We start from the raw sequence: 14,379 nt of genomic DNA on the forward strand, positions 1-14,379 counted from the left end.
CCATGTGCAATAAATAACACCTATACTCTAAATCAGGGCCAAGTGTTTGAGTTCTGAAAATATACACAATTCTGTCTCCTCAAATACAAGCTTTTCAATTTTGAGATGCATAATTAATTCAACCAAGCAAAAGCTTTTACTTTAGTAGACTGAACAGCACACATGTGAGCTTCTCGCAGGTAGCTGGATAGTTAATAGTAGCTCACAAGCTACTTGTTGGAGAAGTCTGGGTCTCTTCAAAATCACCCCTGCCCACCGCACCTATAAAAACTGAAAGTTGATCTTTTGGAAAATTCTAAACAGATCACTGGCTACCTTTAGCTATGAAACAATTACGTAAAGAAAGAACCTCGGAGAACAGAAAAATGAAAAGAGTTGAAAAAATAATGATAGAGACAAACAACAAAAGGGAATATTGATGTGAAATTGAAGAGGAAAGGAACATATAATTTTTCATATAAAAAGACAAGTGTGTAATTCACTGTTGATAAGAGGACAATACGTAGAGACAGAAACAGTTAACCTTTCACACACTGAACAACTACTGCCCACTTTTTTTGGGGGGGGGCCTTTTATCAATTTTCTTAAGTTTACTTTGATTTTACTCTACAACCCTTGCTCTAATCCTTCCCCTTTAGATTTGTTTAATAGCTCTTTATTGAAGATTTTAAATGTTATGGAAGACAATACTGTGAATGCCCTAATCTTTTCTAATGCTTCATTTTTTTCAGTGCATGAATGAATACCAGATTGCTTTAGAGATTGGAAATAAGGCCAACCGTCTGGCTACATTTAAATCCTATTAGAGGTGTAGCAACAAATATTTGGTTTTAACTCATTCTAAATATTTTAATGAACAAAGCTAATTTATGCTATTAGGTTTAAATAATTTGTTTTCAACATGTTTCAATACCCATGAACTTAGAATTTTAATAATTTAATGAAACAGACTTACCCATAGGAGCATGCCTCAGACCCATCATGTACTGTCGACCACCTTTCAACATAAAGTATTGGAAAACATTAACAGTCAAGTAAAAATAAACCGGCACCATAATATATAATACATACATGTAGAATATGCAGATGTGTATATATGAGATGCCTTCTCTGTAGTTATGTTGAGGTCACACTTTCTATAGCAAAGGCATTTTTGTTTCAATGATAACCTTGGTGTCATATGACATCTCTGCATGAAACTTCTGAAAAAAAGTTCAACCACTTTGGGTTCCCACTGGCAAGTTGTGAGTAGCTTCGTCTGTGAGCGAAAATAGTAGCTGTTAAAAAGTAACTTTCCCACTTTAATTTCCATAAGAATGTTTGCTCTCCGATACAGAAAAGAAGCATAATGGATTGCAACAAAATTGCCATGAAAGTACAAAAAGATATGTCTTTTCTTTCTTTGGTGTAAATCCATTCAGTAGATTTTGAGGAAATATAATTTAAAAAACATTTCAGGGTGGACTTAAAAGAGTTAACATGTTAGAGATGTGGTCACCAAGTGCTAAAAGAATTAAGCTAAAGGAGCATAAGGGATAAGAGATCGCATATCCAAATCCCATGGCTCATGTGAGCGGGGGCCCCAAAGGAGCACAACACTTACTTCAACAATTTTAAAGAAGTGCATTCTGTGGCAGAGTTCATGGACCACAAGCCAGGGCTCACTAGAGTTTGCAGACCGGTCACTATGGTCTGTGGGCCTTCTAGTAGTCCAACACTGCCAGGGGCAGAGAGGATGCACTTGGAAGGTCCAATAACAAATGAAAATGTATTGATGGTGATGAGGGCTCAAGCAGTGAAAATAACACATATATGGACAGGTTCTCAGTAGGATTGTATAAGATTCTTGTTCACAAGTTATTAGGATGCCACGTAGACGTATCTACTGTATTCAAAGACTCAAGAGCGGCAATACTGACCTTGCGGGAGGCCACCGTTTCCTTCATAAGGACACAATGTAAGGGCTCACATACACACCTCTTATTGGCCAGTTTTATTGCTTAGTACTAGTTATAAGGCCTTTATGAAAATCACTGAGTTTACGATTGATTTACTGGTACTTCCGGACCTGGCAGTACTTATTAAAGGGAGCACTACTGATAATACTAAAAGATAATATAACTTATTGACCTACCATAACAGAGAGGTGGTAGAGGTATTCCTGGACACCAAGAAGTCTTTCAATAGGACAGAGTGTGGCTGCACATGAGAGTTGTAAACAGGAAAATTGGCTTTGCAGAACCCCTATTAGGATGGATGATGGCAGGGTACCACTCACTGGTGGCTAGTTAGAGTTAACAGCGTTTGTAATAAATGGTAGGCATTTGCAGCTGTACTAGACAGTAATACCCATTATTTCTGCCAATGCTTGTGATTTTGCTGCACCCTTCAGAACATTGAATAAGAGAACCAGCGTGTAAAGGGGTAAAGCTAGACAGGAAAAGACTTTAAAGTTGATAGATGAGGTGCTGTTGCCCCTAACAGCCCCACGCAGGTCGATCAAGAAATTGTTCTGGGAACCTGATGTGTATCAGTCGGTAACAGGGGTTAACCTGAGTGTAACAAAATCAGAGAGACTACAGTTGATACTGGACAAAGGACAGCTTGAAAGGAACACTTCAGGTAGTCCTCTGGTACTTGGAAGTGGAACTAGTGACAACTAAATGACAGACCATAAGCTAAATATACAGTGCATAGTATAAATCATGCCTTCATAGTACAGTTCTTGAAATCATGTGATGTTTCTGGTAAAGAAAGATAGCTAGGGTCAAGACTCAGATAGCTTCCCAGCATACATTGTATCTTTCACGCATGACCCCTATGGATGGCGAAGGAAGACCTCCAATTGCTTTACAAATCATACATTTGCGAGAGAAGGAGGGCAAGAAACGGTTGTGTCCAGTGTCTAATTCCAACCCACCCATGCCTGCTGACGGTTTCTTTTTTGACTCTTTCTACACCCTCAAAAGTGGAGTCCAAAATTAATCAGCGATATCAGTGTGCAGATTCCTAGATTGGGGTCTTTTTAGAATGAAAGTAAGACAATTGCACAGAACGGGGAGGCGGGGTAGCAGTGAGGAACCTGCATTTAGAGTTTCCACCAGAAAGAGAGTTACCAAAGATGAGTAGTTCTTCTGCTGGATAATTCTAACAGCAGATTCCTCACCTTTAGAATAGATGTTAAAGCAGTACCTCCCCAGATGGTGGCTCAGGTTAAAATCTCTTGCAGGACGAAATAACCAAAATGACCATCCTGTTAGACATGACTAGCAAGGCAGCAGTGCTTTGTGAAAGTGTGCTCCAACACCCATGTAGCAGCCCAACAGATCTTATGAGCAGGTACGCTATGTGCCAATGCAGTGGTAGCAGTTGTGGCCCAGGTGGAATGAGACCACAGTTCTTCCAGAGGCTGCTTCTTGGCCAGAGTACAGCAGAGGACTATACACATTGACATAGTCCTTCTGTGCACTGCAGACAAAATCTGATCGCCCACCCGGCGATGTTTGGTGCGATCCATGTGGAAGCTCTACGCTATGCCGGGCTCCAACAAATGGAGTTTCTCTTTCAAGGTATGAGTGATGGACTTCCCTACATAAAAGACAATAATGCCCTTCAGCAAAAAAAAACGCCCTAGTCCTCAAATCACTTTATCTGGAAAAACATGTGGTGTAAGGCAGCTGCAAGAAGAGCTCTTGAAGTTCACTTAGGCGAGGAGCCCAAGCGACCAAGAGCAAGAACAAAGACTTCAGGGTCAGGAGACAAAGCAGACAGCTTTGCATGGGTTTGAATGTCATACACATTAGTAAATGAGGATCAAACTGAGATCCCACTGTGTTATCACAAATGGTTTTGAAGGAAATAAATGAGTCAAACCTTTAAAAAAAAATCCCATAACTATGGGGGATTTGAACAGGGCCAGTTGGTCCAGCAAATGTAGAAAGGCTGAAAGGAATGACAGATAATCTTTAACAGTGCCCAATGCAGGTACTTGCAGGGCCACACATAAAACACACAAGGGGAAATTCAACAGTTTGGTATGCAATGGATCAATATACTGGTTGCCAAACAAGGCCACAAACTTGCCCCAGCACCCGAAGTAGACAGACTTAATAAAAGGATGCCTGGCTGCCGAGAATGACATCCACCACTCTGTGACTAACATTGAATGCCACCGCTCAATCTCCTTGCATGGAGGTGCAGATTGCATAGGTTCAGGTGAAAGACCCTGCCCTGCTGCTGTGGAAGGAGGCCCTCATGAACCAATAACCTGATTGAAGGACTGATGCTCATGCCCCAAATTTCCAGATACCACCCTCACATGGCCCAATCCAGAGCCACTAGGCTGACTAAATCTTCAGAACACAGGGCAGAAGAAGCAGAAAGGCATACTGTGCTCCAGTTTCCACCAGGTGGCTCACGACCAAGGAGATGCACTGGCGCAAAAGCCAGCTACAGAGACAAAGTGTCGCCTGGCACAGGACCCAGGACTCAACTCTGCCCTGCTTGCTGTAGTACCACATGGTGGTGGGGTTGGTTTTGAGCACTTGAACTAGTTTCCCTTTGATGGGTGGCATGAAGACCTTCAGCACCAGGTGAATGGCCCAGAACAGGTTGATACAGAAATGGGTCTCCATGACAGGCCAGAGCCTTCTGATCTCCAACTTTCCCAGATGACCTCCCCACCCCTGCATTAACACATACATCCCCACAGTCAGCTCTAGGTAGGGTAGAGAGAGGGGTCTGCCACCGGCACAACTGCAGTTGAGTGACCACTGAAGATTGCAGTCTCCTCTAAAACCTGGATGGAATCCAATAGATCACCCCCTGGGCTGGCTGCAGTTTCGGCTGCACAGCATGCATTTGCCACCTGACATAGTGGACGAGTATGATGCAGGATGCCAAGAGGCCAAGAAGCCTCAGACCTACTCTCACCGAGACCCAGGACTGAGGCTGACACATCAGGATTATAGCCTGAATGTCTGTTTCATGCGCTGGATTAGTTGTGTTAGAGGGGAGGCCCAAAACTCCACCATAGATAGGATGGATCCAAACAAAGGGAGTTATGTTTAGCTATTTTACAAACATTAAGGAAGATCCTTCTGTTTAGCCCCATCTCATCATTACAGACAGCTTCTCTAGTCCTAATTGCCTCTTGCTTGACTATTGTAACTTGCTTGACTATTGTAACATCCTTTATCTGGGGATAAATCGAGCACTGTAATGTAGACTTCATGTGGCACGGATTGTGGCAACTCACGGTATTCCTAATATACCTAGGCATTAGTCTGTGGCAAAGGACCTATATAAGTTCCACTGGCAACAGTATGCAAAAGGGCTATGTTTTAAAGCATTGTGCATGGCACACAAAGAACTTGACATTAGTCCTAGATAAATTGCCACAAAGTTTCAGTGGTATGCTCCTGTAAGTTATCTTATATCACTTAGCAGTAGAGAGTTGTTGGTTCTGAAAGTTAAGCGTAGTAGTTGGGAGGTAAACCGTTCTCTTGTCTAATGTCCTGGCTCTAGAACTCACTGATTCTAGATATTATCTATGTAGAAAGTCATACCATCTTTAGGAAATGCATCAAGACATATATTTCCACTCATTGATCATTATTTTGATGTACCTCCGTCTGATTCTTTACCTAAAAGGATTGCATGCCCAAGATGACCACGGGTAGAATACACTATACAAGTTAATTTTAATTGCATTCATTTATTTTCTTTGAAAAGAAATTGGCTGTGACTTCAGCACATAGATTGTGAACCTGAACGAAGTCAGGAGGTTGACTGTCACCTGGAGATCGTCCACCACTGACCGTGGTATGTCCGGCTCCAACAGCCAATCATTGAGGTTAATGAAAGGATGGGATCCCCAACCTTCAAAGGCGTGCTGCAATCACCGTCATCACTTGCCTTGAAAACCTGAGGGGCTCTAATGAGCCGAAGGGGAGTGCAGCAAATTTAAAATGATCCTGGCCCACTTTAAAACACAAATAGCTTTCGGGGGTACTGAAGGACAGAGGCATCAACGTCAGGGGTGTACTGGCCCGTAGCGGGCATTGGGCATTCCCCCAGGAGGCTGGAAGGATGGATGCCAGTTTTGCAGTGGTGGGGGCCAGTCTTGTTACTTGGGCTGGTTTTGCAGTGGTGCTGCAAAATCAAGCCTCTGATGAGCCCCCTGATGTGGTTTGCTAAAAGCAACAAAGTGTTGTGTTTTCCTAGATTACTTTGTTCTGTCAATATAGAACATAATGGCCCTTCAAACATAAAATGTATGAAGAGCCATTTCTGCTCTTGTGTCAGGGTTTGAGAAAAACACTGGTAACTCTGTGGTTTGGCTTGCATTAAAAGCTGCCATCACCTTGAGCAAAGATTTTGGGTTGGTTCTTAGAACTACCTTATTCGCATAAACATTAAAAAATGGTTCTTGCAAAGCGAGTGCTTGAAATTCACGTATTCTTCTGAGACATGCGATTGCTACTAGAAAATCCACCTTCCAATTTAAGAACTGAAGTTTACATGAATAAAGTGGTTCAAATGGTGGTCCCATAAGCCTGGTACAATATTCCAGTTCCAGGTTGTGGCCGGTGGAGTGGAAGGTGGTATAACTCTTCCTAGCCCTTCCATGAATGCTTTAATGGCTGATATTTTAAATGTAGACATACGTTGTCTGTTTTGCATGTAGGCTGCTAGTGCTGCTAAGCGTAGCCTTATGGATGTGTAAGCAAGACCTGTTTGCTGCAGATGAAAAAGATAGCCTATAATATCCTGTACAATAGGTGATAAAAGCTGTATTTTTTCATCTCTACAAAAAACTGCATAACAAACTCTAGGTTGAAGGCCTACGAGCTTGTTTAAGGATATCCATACATTGTTGTGCTAGCTTTCAATGTCTGAATTCTAAGACTTCAGAAGCCAAATCGCTAGATTGAGCTGTTTGTGACTGGGTTTTACGTTCTTTCCTGGCTCTTGAGTTAATAGGTGTGGCCAAAGAGGTAGTTTCTCGTATGCCTCTAGAGATAAATAGTTGCAGTAGGGTTGTGAACTATGGCTGTCATGCTATTGTTGAGACTATTAGGATTAGGGTCAGAGAGGTTTGTGTTAACTTCTGAACTACATGTGGAATGAGTGAAAGAGGATGAAAACCGTAAGTAAATACTCCTGATCAATTCATCCATAGGTCATTGCCCTTGGATACTGGGTGAGGGAACCTGGATGCAAGGTTTTGACATTGAGGTAAGTGGCAAATAAGTCTATTTCTGGTGTCCTTCACCTTTTGAAGTAACAGTTAAGTAGTGTCTGATCGATTTCCCATTGGTGCACCTGTTGAGGTGTTCTGCTGAGCATATCTGCAAAGTTGTTTTCCACCCCAGGTAGGTATTCTGCTAGAATGTGGATTTTTGAGGAATGGTGAAGTCATGTATTGTAAGATCTGATTATTTGGAGGGGAAGATGGCGGCTGACTGAGGAGCTCGGTCGGGAGCTCCCTGCCCGGAGATTCAAAACCAGCGAGAAATGAAATGAAAAGCCACTGAATTAGGCTATGTAGCCTGTACATGGATAGGGTGTAGGACTGAGAGAGAAAAGAAAAAATATAAACGTACTTGGGAGAGCGGGGAGGACTGGCCGTGGTTCGTGGCGGAGGTGGTGTCGGTGTTTTGGTGTTTTCGCCCGGCGCTGGCGTGCGTTGGCGTGCCCTCGCTGCCTCGGTTTGCTGTGTGCCGTCTTGGAGCTTGTGGAGTCCCGTGTTGACCGCGGTGGCGCTCCGGGGGTTTCTTGTGCGTGGAGAAGGCGCTCTGCAGGAGAGGCGCTCTGGAGGTCCCGAGGCGGAGGTCCGCGGGAGTGTGGGCGGAAGCTGCTGGTGCGCGCTGCAGCAACAGGAGGGCCGCTGGCAGGGTCTCCTTCCGGGGAAGATCGGCAGTGGCAACGGAGGTAGTGTACGGGAGAGGAACTCGGCACAGCATCACTAAAGTGGATCACAGCGGCGCAGGCAGTCCATACTCCGGGAAAGCAGTCCGTGTTGCGGATTTCGTTCAGAGTCTGGAGTATCAACACTCACAGGAGCCGGTAAGTGTATCAGGCTCAGACTCCAAATTAATAAACGTCTTAAATCGTGACAAAGTATTTGGGGCAGCTGGTGAACAAGGAGTGGTAATAGATGGGATCCTGGAGGGCACTAACCACCCCCCAATTACCAATAAAAGTTATAAGAGTGGGCGTTTGGGAAGAGAGGGTTATAGCCTTAGGAATAGGCAATCCCCCCCTAGAGATATTATCGACCGCAGGACCCTCAAGCAGGCTAAAAGTAATGGTGTCGGGGAAATAATTAATGAGGACAAATTTTCAACACTGGCACCACCTATAGTCGCAAAAAGCCTAAGAAAAAAATATATCTCAGGCCAACCACAAGCCCCACTATCCAGAGCAAGTCGTGCCAGCCTAAGGAAAGTATCAGGCTTCGTAAAACCACAAAAAATTACACCCTCCCTAAAATCCTACTTTAAGGTTCAAGATAAGGAGCCAGTTCCAGGGAGGGAGGGACTAGCGACACCGGTGAAAATAAAAAGCGACACGAAACTACCAAGTCTATTCTCTGCTTCTCCCCCTTTGGTAGTTTCAGAGCTAAAGATGGCAGAGAGTGAGGTTGGCAAAAAAGAAATAGGGTTGAGCAATAGATTCCAAATCCTATCAGACCAGGCTTTAGAGAGTGGTGGAAAGGCATTAGAAGATTGCGAAAAAGAAACGACAGCTACAGCAAATGTGGGGTTGGGGACTAACACGGAACTCAGTCAAAACCCAGTAGTCTCAGTGATTCATCACTCAGATAACATCTTGGAGGAAATGATGAAAGAAATGAGAATAAACTTTGCGACCTCATAGAGAAACGAAGAAAAAAATACAAGAAGCCTGTGAAGTACTTGACCAGAAAATAAATACACTAATTGATAGAGTATCACAGATGGAGGTAGAAATAGAGCTACTGAATAAGAAAACGGAAACTAATCGAGAAGAGATAGATAAACTGAAGAACAAGGAAATAGAGATCAGCGATAGGATGGAATCTTTGGAAAATCATGCGAGAAGGAACAACCTTAAAATTTTAAATTTCCCAGAAGACATCGAAGGTGAAGATATTAAAGATTTCATGATCCAGTTACTAGAAGAGAAGATCCCTTGGACCAAAACGGTTAACCTTGCGGATGACATCCGAAGAATACACCGAGACCCTTTTAGGAAAGGTAAGGCAAGGAAAAACCCAAGAAAAATCTTAATTAATTTCAAAACATATTCCTTGAAAGAAAGAATCTTGAGTGAGGGTCTCAAAGCTGGCTCGATTTCCAAGGACGACTGGTCATGTAAAATCAGGTCAGACCTATCTAGGACAACTCAGGATAGGCAATGGGAACTGGGTCAATATATGCCACAACTAAGATCACTCGGTGCCACTGTACAAATGCGCTTCCCGGCCTCCCTGAGAATAATGTGGAACAACAAAATGCACAATATGAGAGATTCGAAGGAGGTCGAAGCCTTTATTGCGCAGATAAATGCACAAAAGAAGGATCACCCTAATCCGTAGATATGGGCTACAACCTGACATCTAAATAAGATGGCAAACTTTGTAAATATTGGTGAAGGGCAGGGAGCTCAAAAGGGCAGTAAATCTGCCTGAGGAAAGGAAGAAAAAGGAGGCTTCTCCAGGGGAGGGGGGGGGGGAAGAGGGAGAGGGCTCTCACAAAAATTTGAAAAGAAAAAAAATCAGAGCACAAGGTGGGGAGCAAAATGGGGAAAAAAGAAAAAAAATGTCCTGAAAGCTAATATAGGAGGAGAAGGCGTCCTTTTGAACAAATTGCAAAGGTTTAAAGATAAAGATGTCGGACACAGGTAACAAGGCTAAGGAAAAGAGGCTCAATGTTTATCCTGGAATATTACTGGTCTAAGGATAAAAAAACGAAGATTGAAGATCCTGGAATACATAACAAATATAGACTGCAAAATAATTATACTTCAGGAAACCCATCTGAAAAAAGAAGAATGGGCCTTAATTTGCAAAAATCTACGATGGGTGGACCATTATGTATGTACAAATCAAGATTGTAATATAAAGGGCATAGCAATATTATTAAAAAAATCTTTGAAAGTGACTATTGAGAAAACGGAAATTGATAAAAAGGGTAGATGGATAATAGTTAAAGTAAAAATATACAATAACCCATATATCATAGCAGGGTATTATGGTCCAAACATGGACGACCCTGAGCCCCTGCAAAAAATATATTCACACTTAATTACAACACAGACCCCAATAATAATGGGTGGGGATTTTAATATAATCTTAAACCCTAAAGAAGATCGACACCCAGTAAATAACCTTCCCAACCTACCAAAAATGAGAGAATGGATAGGGACGTGCATTCGTGATCTGGGGCTAGTAGATATTTGGAAGGAAAAAGGGAATAAAAACTATAGATTTACTCTTCAAAATAAAAGGCTAGGGCACGCATCCAGAATTGATTTTTTTTTGATTAGTAGGAGTTTAGTAGATTGTACAAATAAGATCGAACACATTCCAGAACATATCTCAGATCACTCTGCAGTGCTACTCAGTCTTAAAGTAAAAACCTCACCATGCAATCAAAGAGGGACAGTAGATAGAACCATATTTGCGGATACATCCTGCATCGATAAATTGGTTGAAGATACAAATCTCTTATTTGAATTAAATAAAGAAGGCACAACAAAGCAGATAGCCTGGGACGTATATAAAGCTTATATCAGAGGGAGGATCTTGAGTTTAGCAGGTTATAGAAATAAAGGGAATAAGGCCTTTATAAAACAAATTGAAAGGGATTTGGAAACAATGGATAAAGAATATATGAAAATAAAAACCCCACAAGAAAAAGAGCTATTAGAGGAAAAAAAGAAGAAGAGAGCAGAATTAGCTGATTTCCTTGACTCAAAGGTCAGAGAGAGATGGGAAGCCAGTAAGATAGCACAATATGAATATGGTGAAGGCTGTGGGAGAATTCTGGCATGGAAAATTAAAACAGAAGCAACACGTAATAGGGTTATGAAAATCCAGAAGGATTCCCAACCCGGCTACTATCTGGAAGACATAGAAATCAGACAAGAATTTAAAGCTTTCTTTGATGAACTGTTCACAGACGAAAAATCGGGAAATAAAGAACAAATACAAAGCTTTCTAGATGGAATAATCACCCCAGAAACTACCCCCGAGCAGAGAATAATCTTGAATCAAGAGAAGAAGTCATGGATGCAATAAAAAGCCTAAAAAAAGGAAAACCCGCAGGCCCGGACGCACTACCCAACGAACTATATTTAACCTTAAAAGAAGCCTTAATATCTCCCCTTACAGACCTCCTAAATAACGTTTTTTCTGAGAAAAAAGATATCCCACTTTCATGGAACGATGCTATAGTGAGCATCCTATTAAAATCAGGAAAGGACCCTGCCAAATGTGAATCTTACCACCCTATCTCTCTTTTAAATTCAGACTATAAAATCTACACACAGATATTAGCAAAGAGATTAGGAGGGGTGGCGGGGTCCCCGATTCACTCAAATCATAAAGGGTTTATTAAAAATAGACAAATTCACAAACTATCACATGAGCTAGTCAGCGCAATTGACATCGCTATTCAAAACCTTGTACCATTGGCGGTGAGAACATTTGATGCCGCAAAAGCATTCGATATGGTCAGTTGGCCCTTCTTGAATGCCACCCTATCTAAATTTAACCTCGGGAATAAGTTTGAGCATGCTATTATAAACATATATAAAAACCCAACAGCTAAAGTACTTGTTAGCGAAGCCCTTACGGATAACATAAATATAAAAAGAGGCACAAGACAGGGCTGCCCTCTCTCCCCGCTGCTGTTTGACTTATATATAGAATCATTGGCATGCCTTTTGAGGAGAGAAGAGGGGATAGTACCTTTTAAACATCGAGGCTGGGAAAAGAAAGTAGCATTATATGCTGACGATCTCATGATATTTACTGGTAACTTAAATAGGTCATTGCCACTGATAGAAAAAGTAATAGAACAGTTTGGGTCGGTCTCTGGATATCTCGTTAATCAGTCAAAAACGGAAATCTTAGAATGGAATACAACTTCAGGCAACCCATTAGTAAAAGAAAAAAGAAAATACTTAGGTACAGAATACATAAAGGACCTAGATAAGGTACCTAGCATGAATTTCATTAGAATCCACAAAGAGATAAGAAAACTTCTTAAAGCCTGGTCAGGTCTACAATTGTCTTTTTTGGGTAAATCCAACCTGATCAAAATGAACATATTACCCAAATTTACATATTTATTCAACTCTATTCCGTTAGACTTTAAGACTGAACAGATGAAAAAACTACAAGGGGAGATATCTAGTTTTATTTGGGCGGCTAAGGGGGTGAGGATTGGATGGAAGAAATTGAGGAGAAGTAAGATACAAGGAGGAATTGCGAGCCCAGATATACTTGAATACTGTAGAGCTTTCCAATTCAAGAACATAAGGAAACTCCTGGGTAAGCGGGAAATGTGGCCTACCTACATGGATGCCCTCATCGAACAAGACGGAGATCATTTTTTGTACAAATTTGGTCACCAAAAATTTTTCAAAAAGATTAAACTAAAGACTTTAAACGCAGCTGTAAGAACTTGGTACAGAATAAGAACGATTCTGAAAATTCCCTACTATAGTACAAATGCTCCCATATGGGATTCACCAGGCACCCCTGAGTGCCTAAAAGACAGTCTAGCGACCCCTATGGGGAAAGGAAATATAAACTATTGGGGACAGCTAATTGAAAATAACAAAACTATCGACTGGGAGATTCTGGAAAAAAAATCAACTGGTTCACTAGCAAGATTCAAATATTACCAACTCAATAGTTGGATAAAAGATATCAAGGAAAACCTGCAAGGGGATTATGACATTGAACAGAAGTTGTTAATTATAAATCCCTTCAAAAAGGAGGTGACATTTTGGCACTGGGCCCTCATAAAATTAGGTGAAACAGAATATAAAATCCCAAACAAAATTTGGGGTAAAACCTTTCCAAGTCTGGATATCCCACAGTACTGGCAAACCTCGATGGCAACTTTTGGGCGAGTGGTTAAATCAGCCCCACTAAAGAAGAATCATCTGTTCACGATACACAGATCATATTGGACCCCCAAAAAACTGTCCAAAATTAACAGCAGTGTGATAAAGAAGTGTCCTAAATGTGGGGAAGAGAGAGCGGATGATCTTCATATGTTCCGAGACTGCGCCGAGCTGGAAGAATTTTGGAAACAAATTGGTAAAACTCTCTTGGAGGTACTGGAACAGCCCATAGAGGTAAGCATGATAACAGTTATTTTTGGGATTAACATACAAAATACAGCCTATCCCCTATTGAATAGAGATCAGGAAAACATGCTCTTCCTATTTACCTTGCTCGCTAGAAGGGAGATCTGTATTAATTGGGTAAGAAGTATACCTCCAACCTATAGAGAATGGCTGGCGTCTATATTAAGGGTATATAAATTAGATAAACAAGGGAAAAAAAGTAAGAACAAAAATTTTGGGAGAATATGGGAAAATTATAGTCAAGTAAGTGATAGGGTGTCCAATGATTAAGGCAATGGCAACAATGATTTCAAGCTGGGTCTTGAATTGAGGGGTCATCATGACCAGCTCCTTCCACTTCCAACAATCTTGTGCCAGGAGATGGAGAAAAAGGGGCCCCAAGGGTTAAGAGCAAGCTTGTCCCCCAAAGTTACACTCAAAGGTATGGACGCATCGAAATCAGAGTGTTCGAGGGGGCCCCTGATTCCTCCGAAAACTGCAAAAGAAAACTGCTTATGAGGACAAAAAAAAAAAAAGAATGGATTTTGAGGTAAATTGCCCTGTGCCAGATTCTCTCTGAGAGGAGAACTAGCTTTGAGGAATGTGTGTCCCGCCCCCCCTTTTTTTGATCATAATCCATTGCAGTCATATTGTCTGTTTGAATCAGCACTTTTTTGTTGTATAAGTGAATGCAAAAGGCTTTGAGGGCTAGTTGAATTGCAAGCAACTTCAGACAGTTGATATGCAGGCGTGTTTGAGCTACTGTCCATAGACCACAAAGTGTGAGATCTTGCATATGTCCCCCCCTTCCTTGAAGGGATGAGTCTGTAGTAATGGTGATTTCCAGAATTGGGGCTTTGTAGGGCAGGCCTTGCAACAAGTTTTTGCTGTTCCACCACTGCAGAGAGCAATGATTTGCTGGCCCCACAAACACTAGATCTTGTAGACCTCCATTCGCTTGAGACCATTGAAATTGAAGAGTACCTTGAAGGGGACACATATGTAAACTATCATGTGGTACTATGGCTT

General features: G+C 41.7%; 1 protein-coding gene across 4 annotated transcripts in view; it reads right to left on the reverse strand.

The window, feature by feature from the left end:
• LOC146785794 (von Willebrand factor A domain-containing protein 5A-like) overlaps positions 1–14,379 on the reverse strand; it is a 310,735-nt gene that overhangs the window by 86,009 nt on the left and 210,347 nt on the right. For all 4 annotated transcript variants that reach the window (XM_085635059.1, XM_085635061.1, XM_085635058.1 and 1 more), the window contains one exon: positions 956–997. In XM_085635059.1, the coding sequence (XP_085491185.1) occupies positions 956–997 (42 nt within the window). The remainder of the gene's footprint in view (positions 1–955; positions 998–14,379) is intronic.

Source organism: Triturus cristatus, chromosome 11 (assembly GCF_964204655.1).
Source record: "Triturus cristatus chromosome 11, aTriCri1.1, whole genome shotgun sequence".
Classification (NCBI taxonomy): Eukaryota; Metazoa; Chordata; class Amphibia; order Caudata; family Salamandridae; genus Triturus; species Triturus cristatus.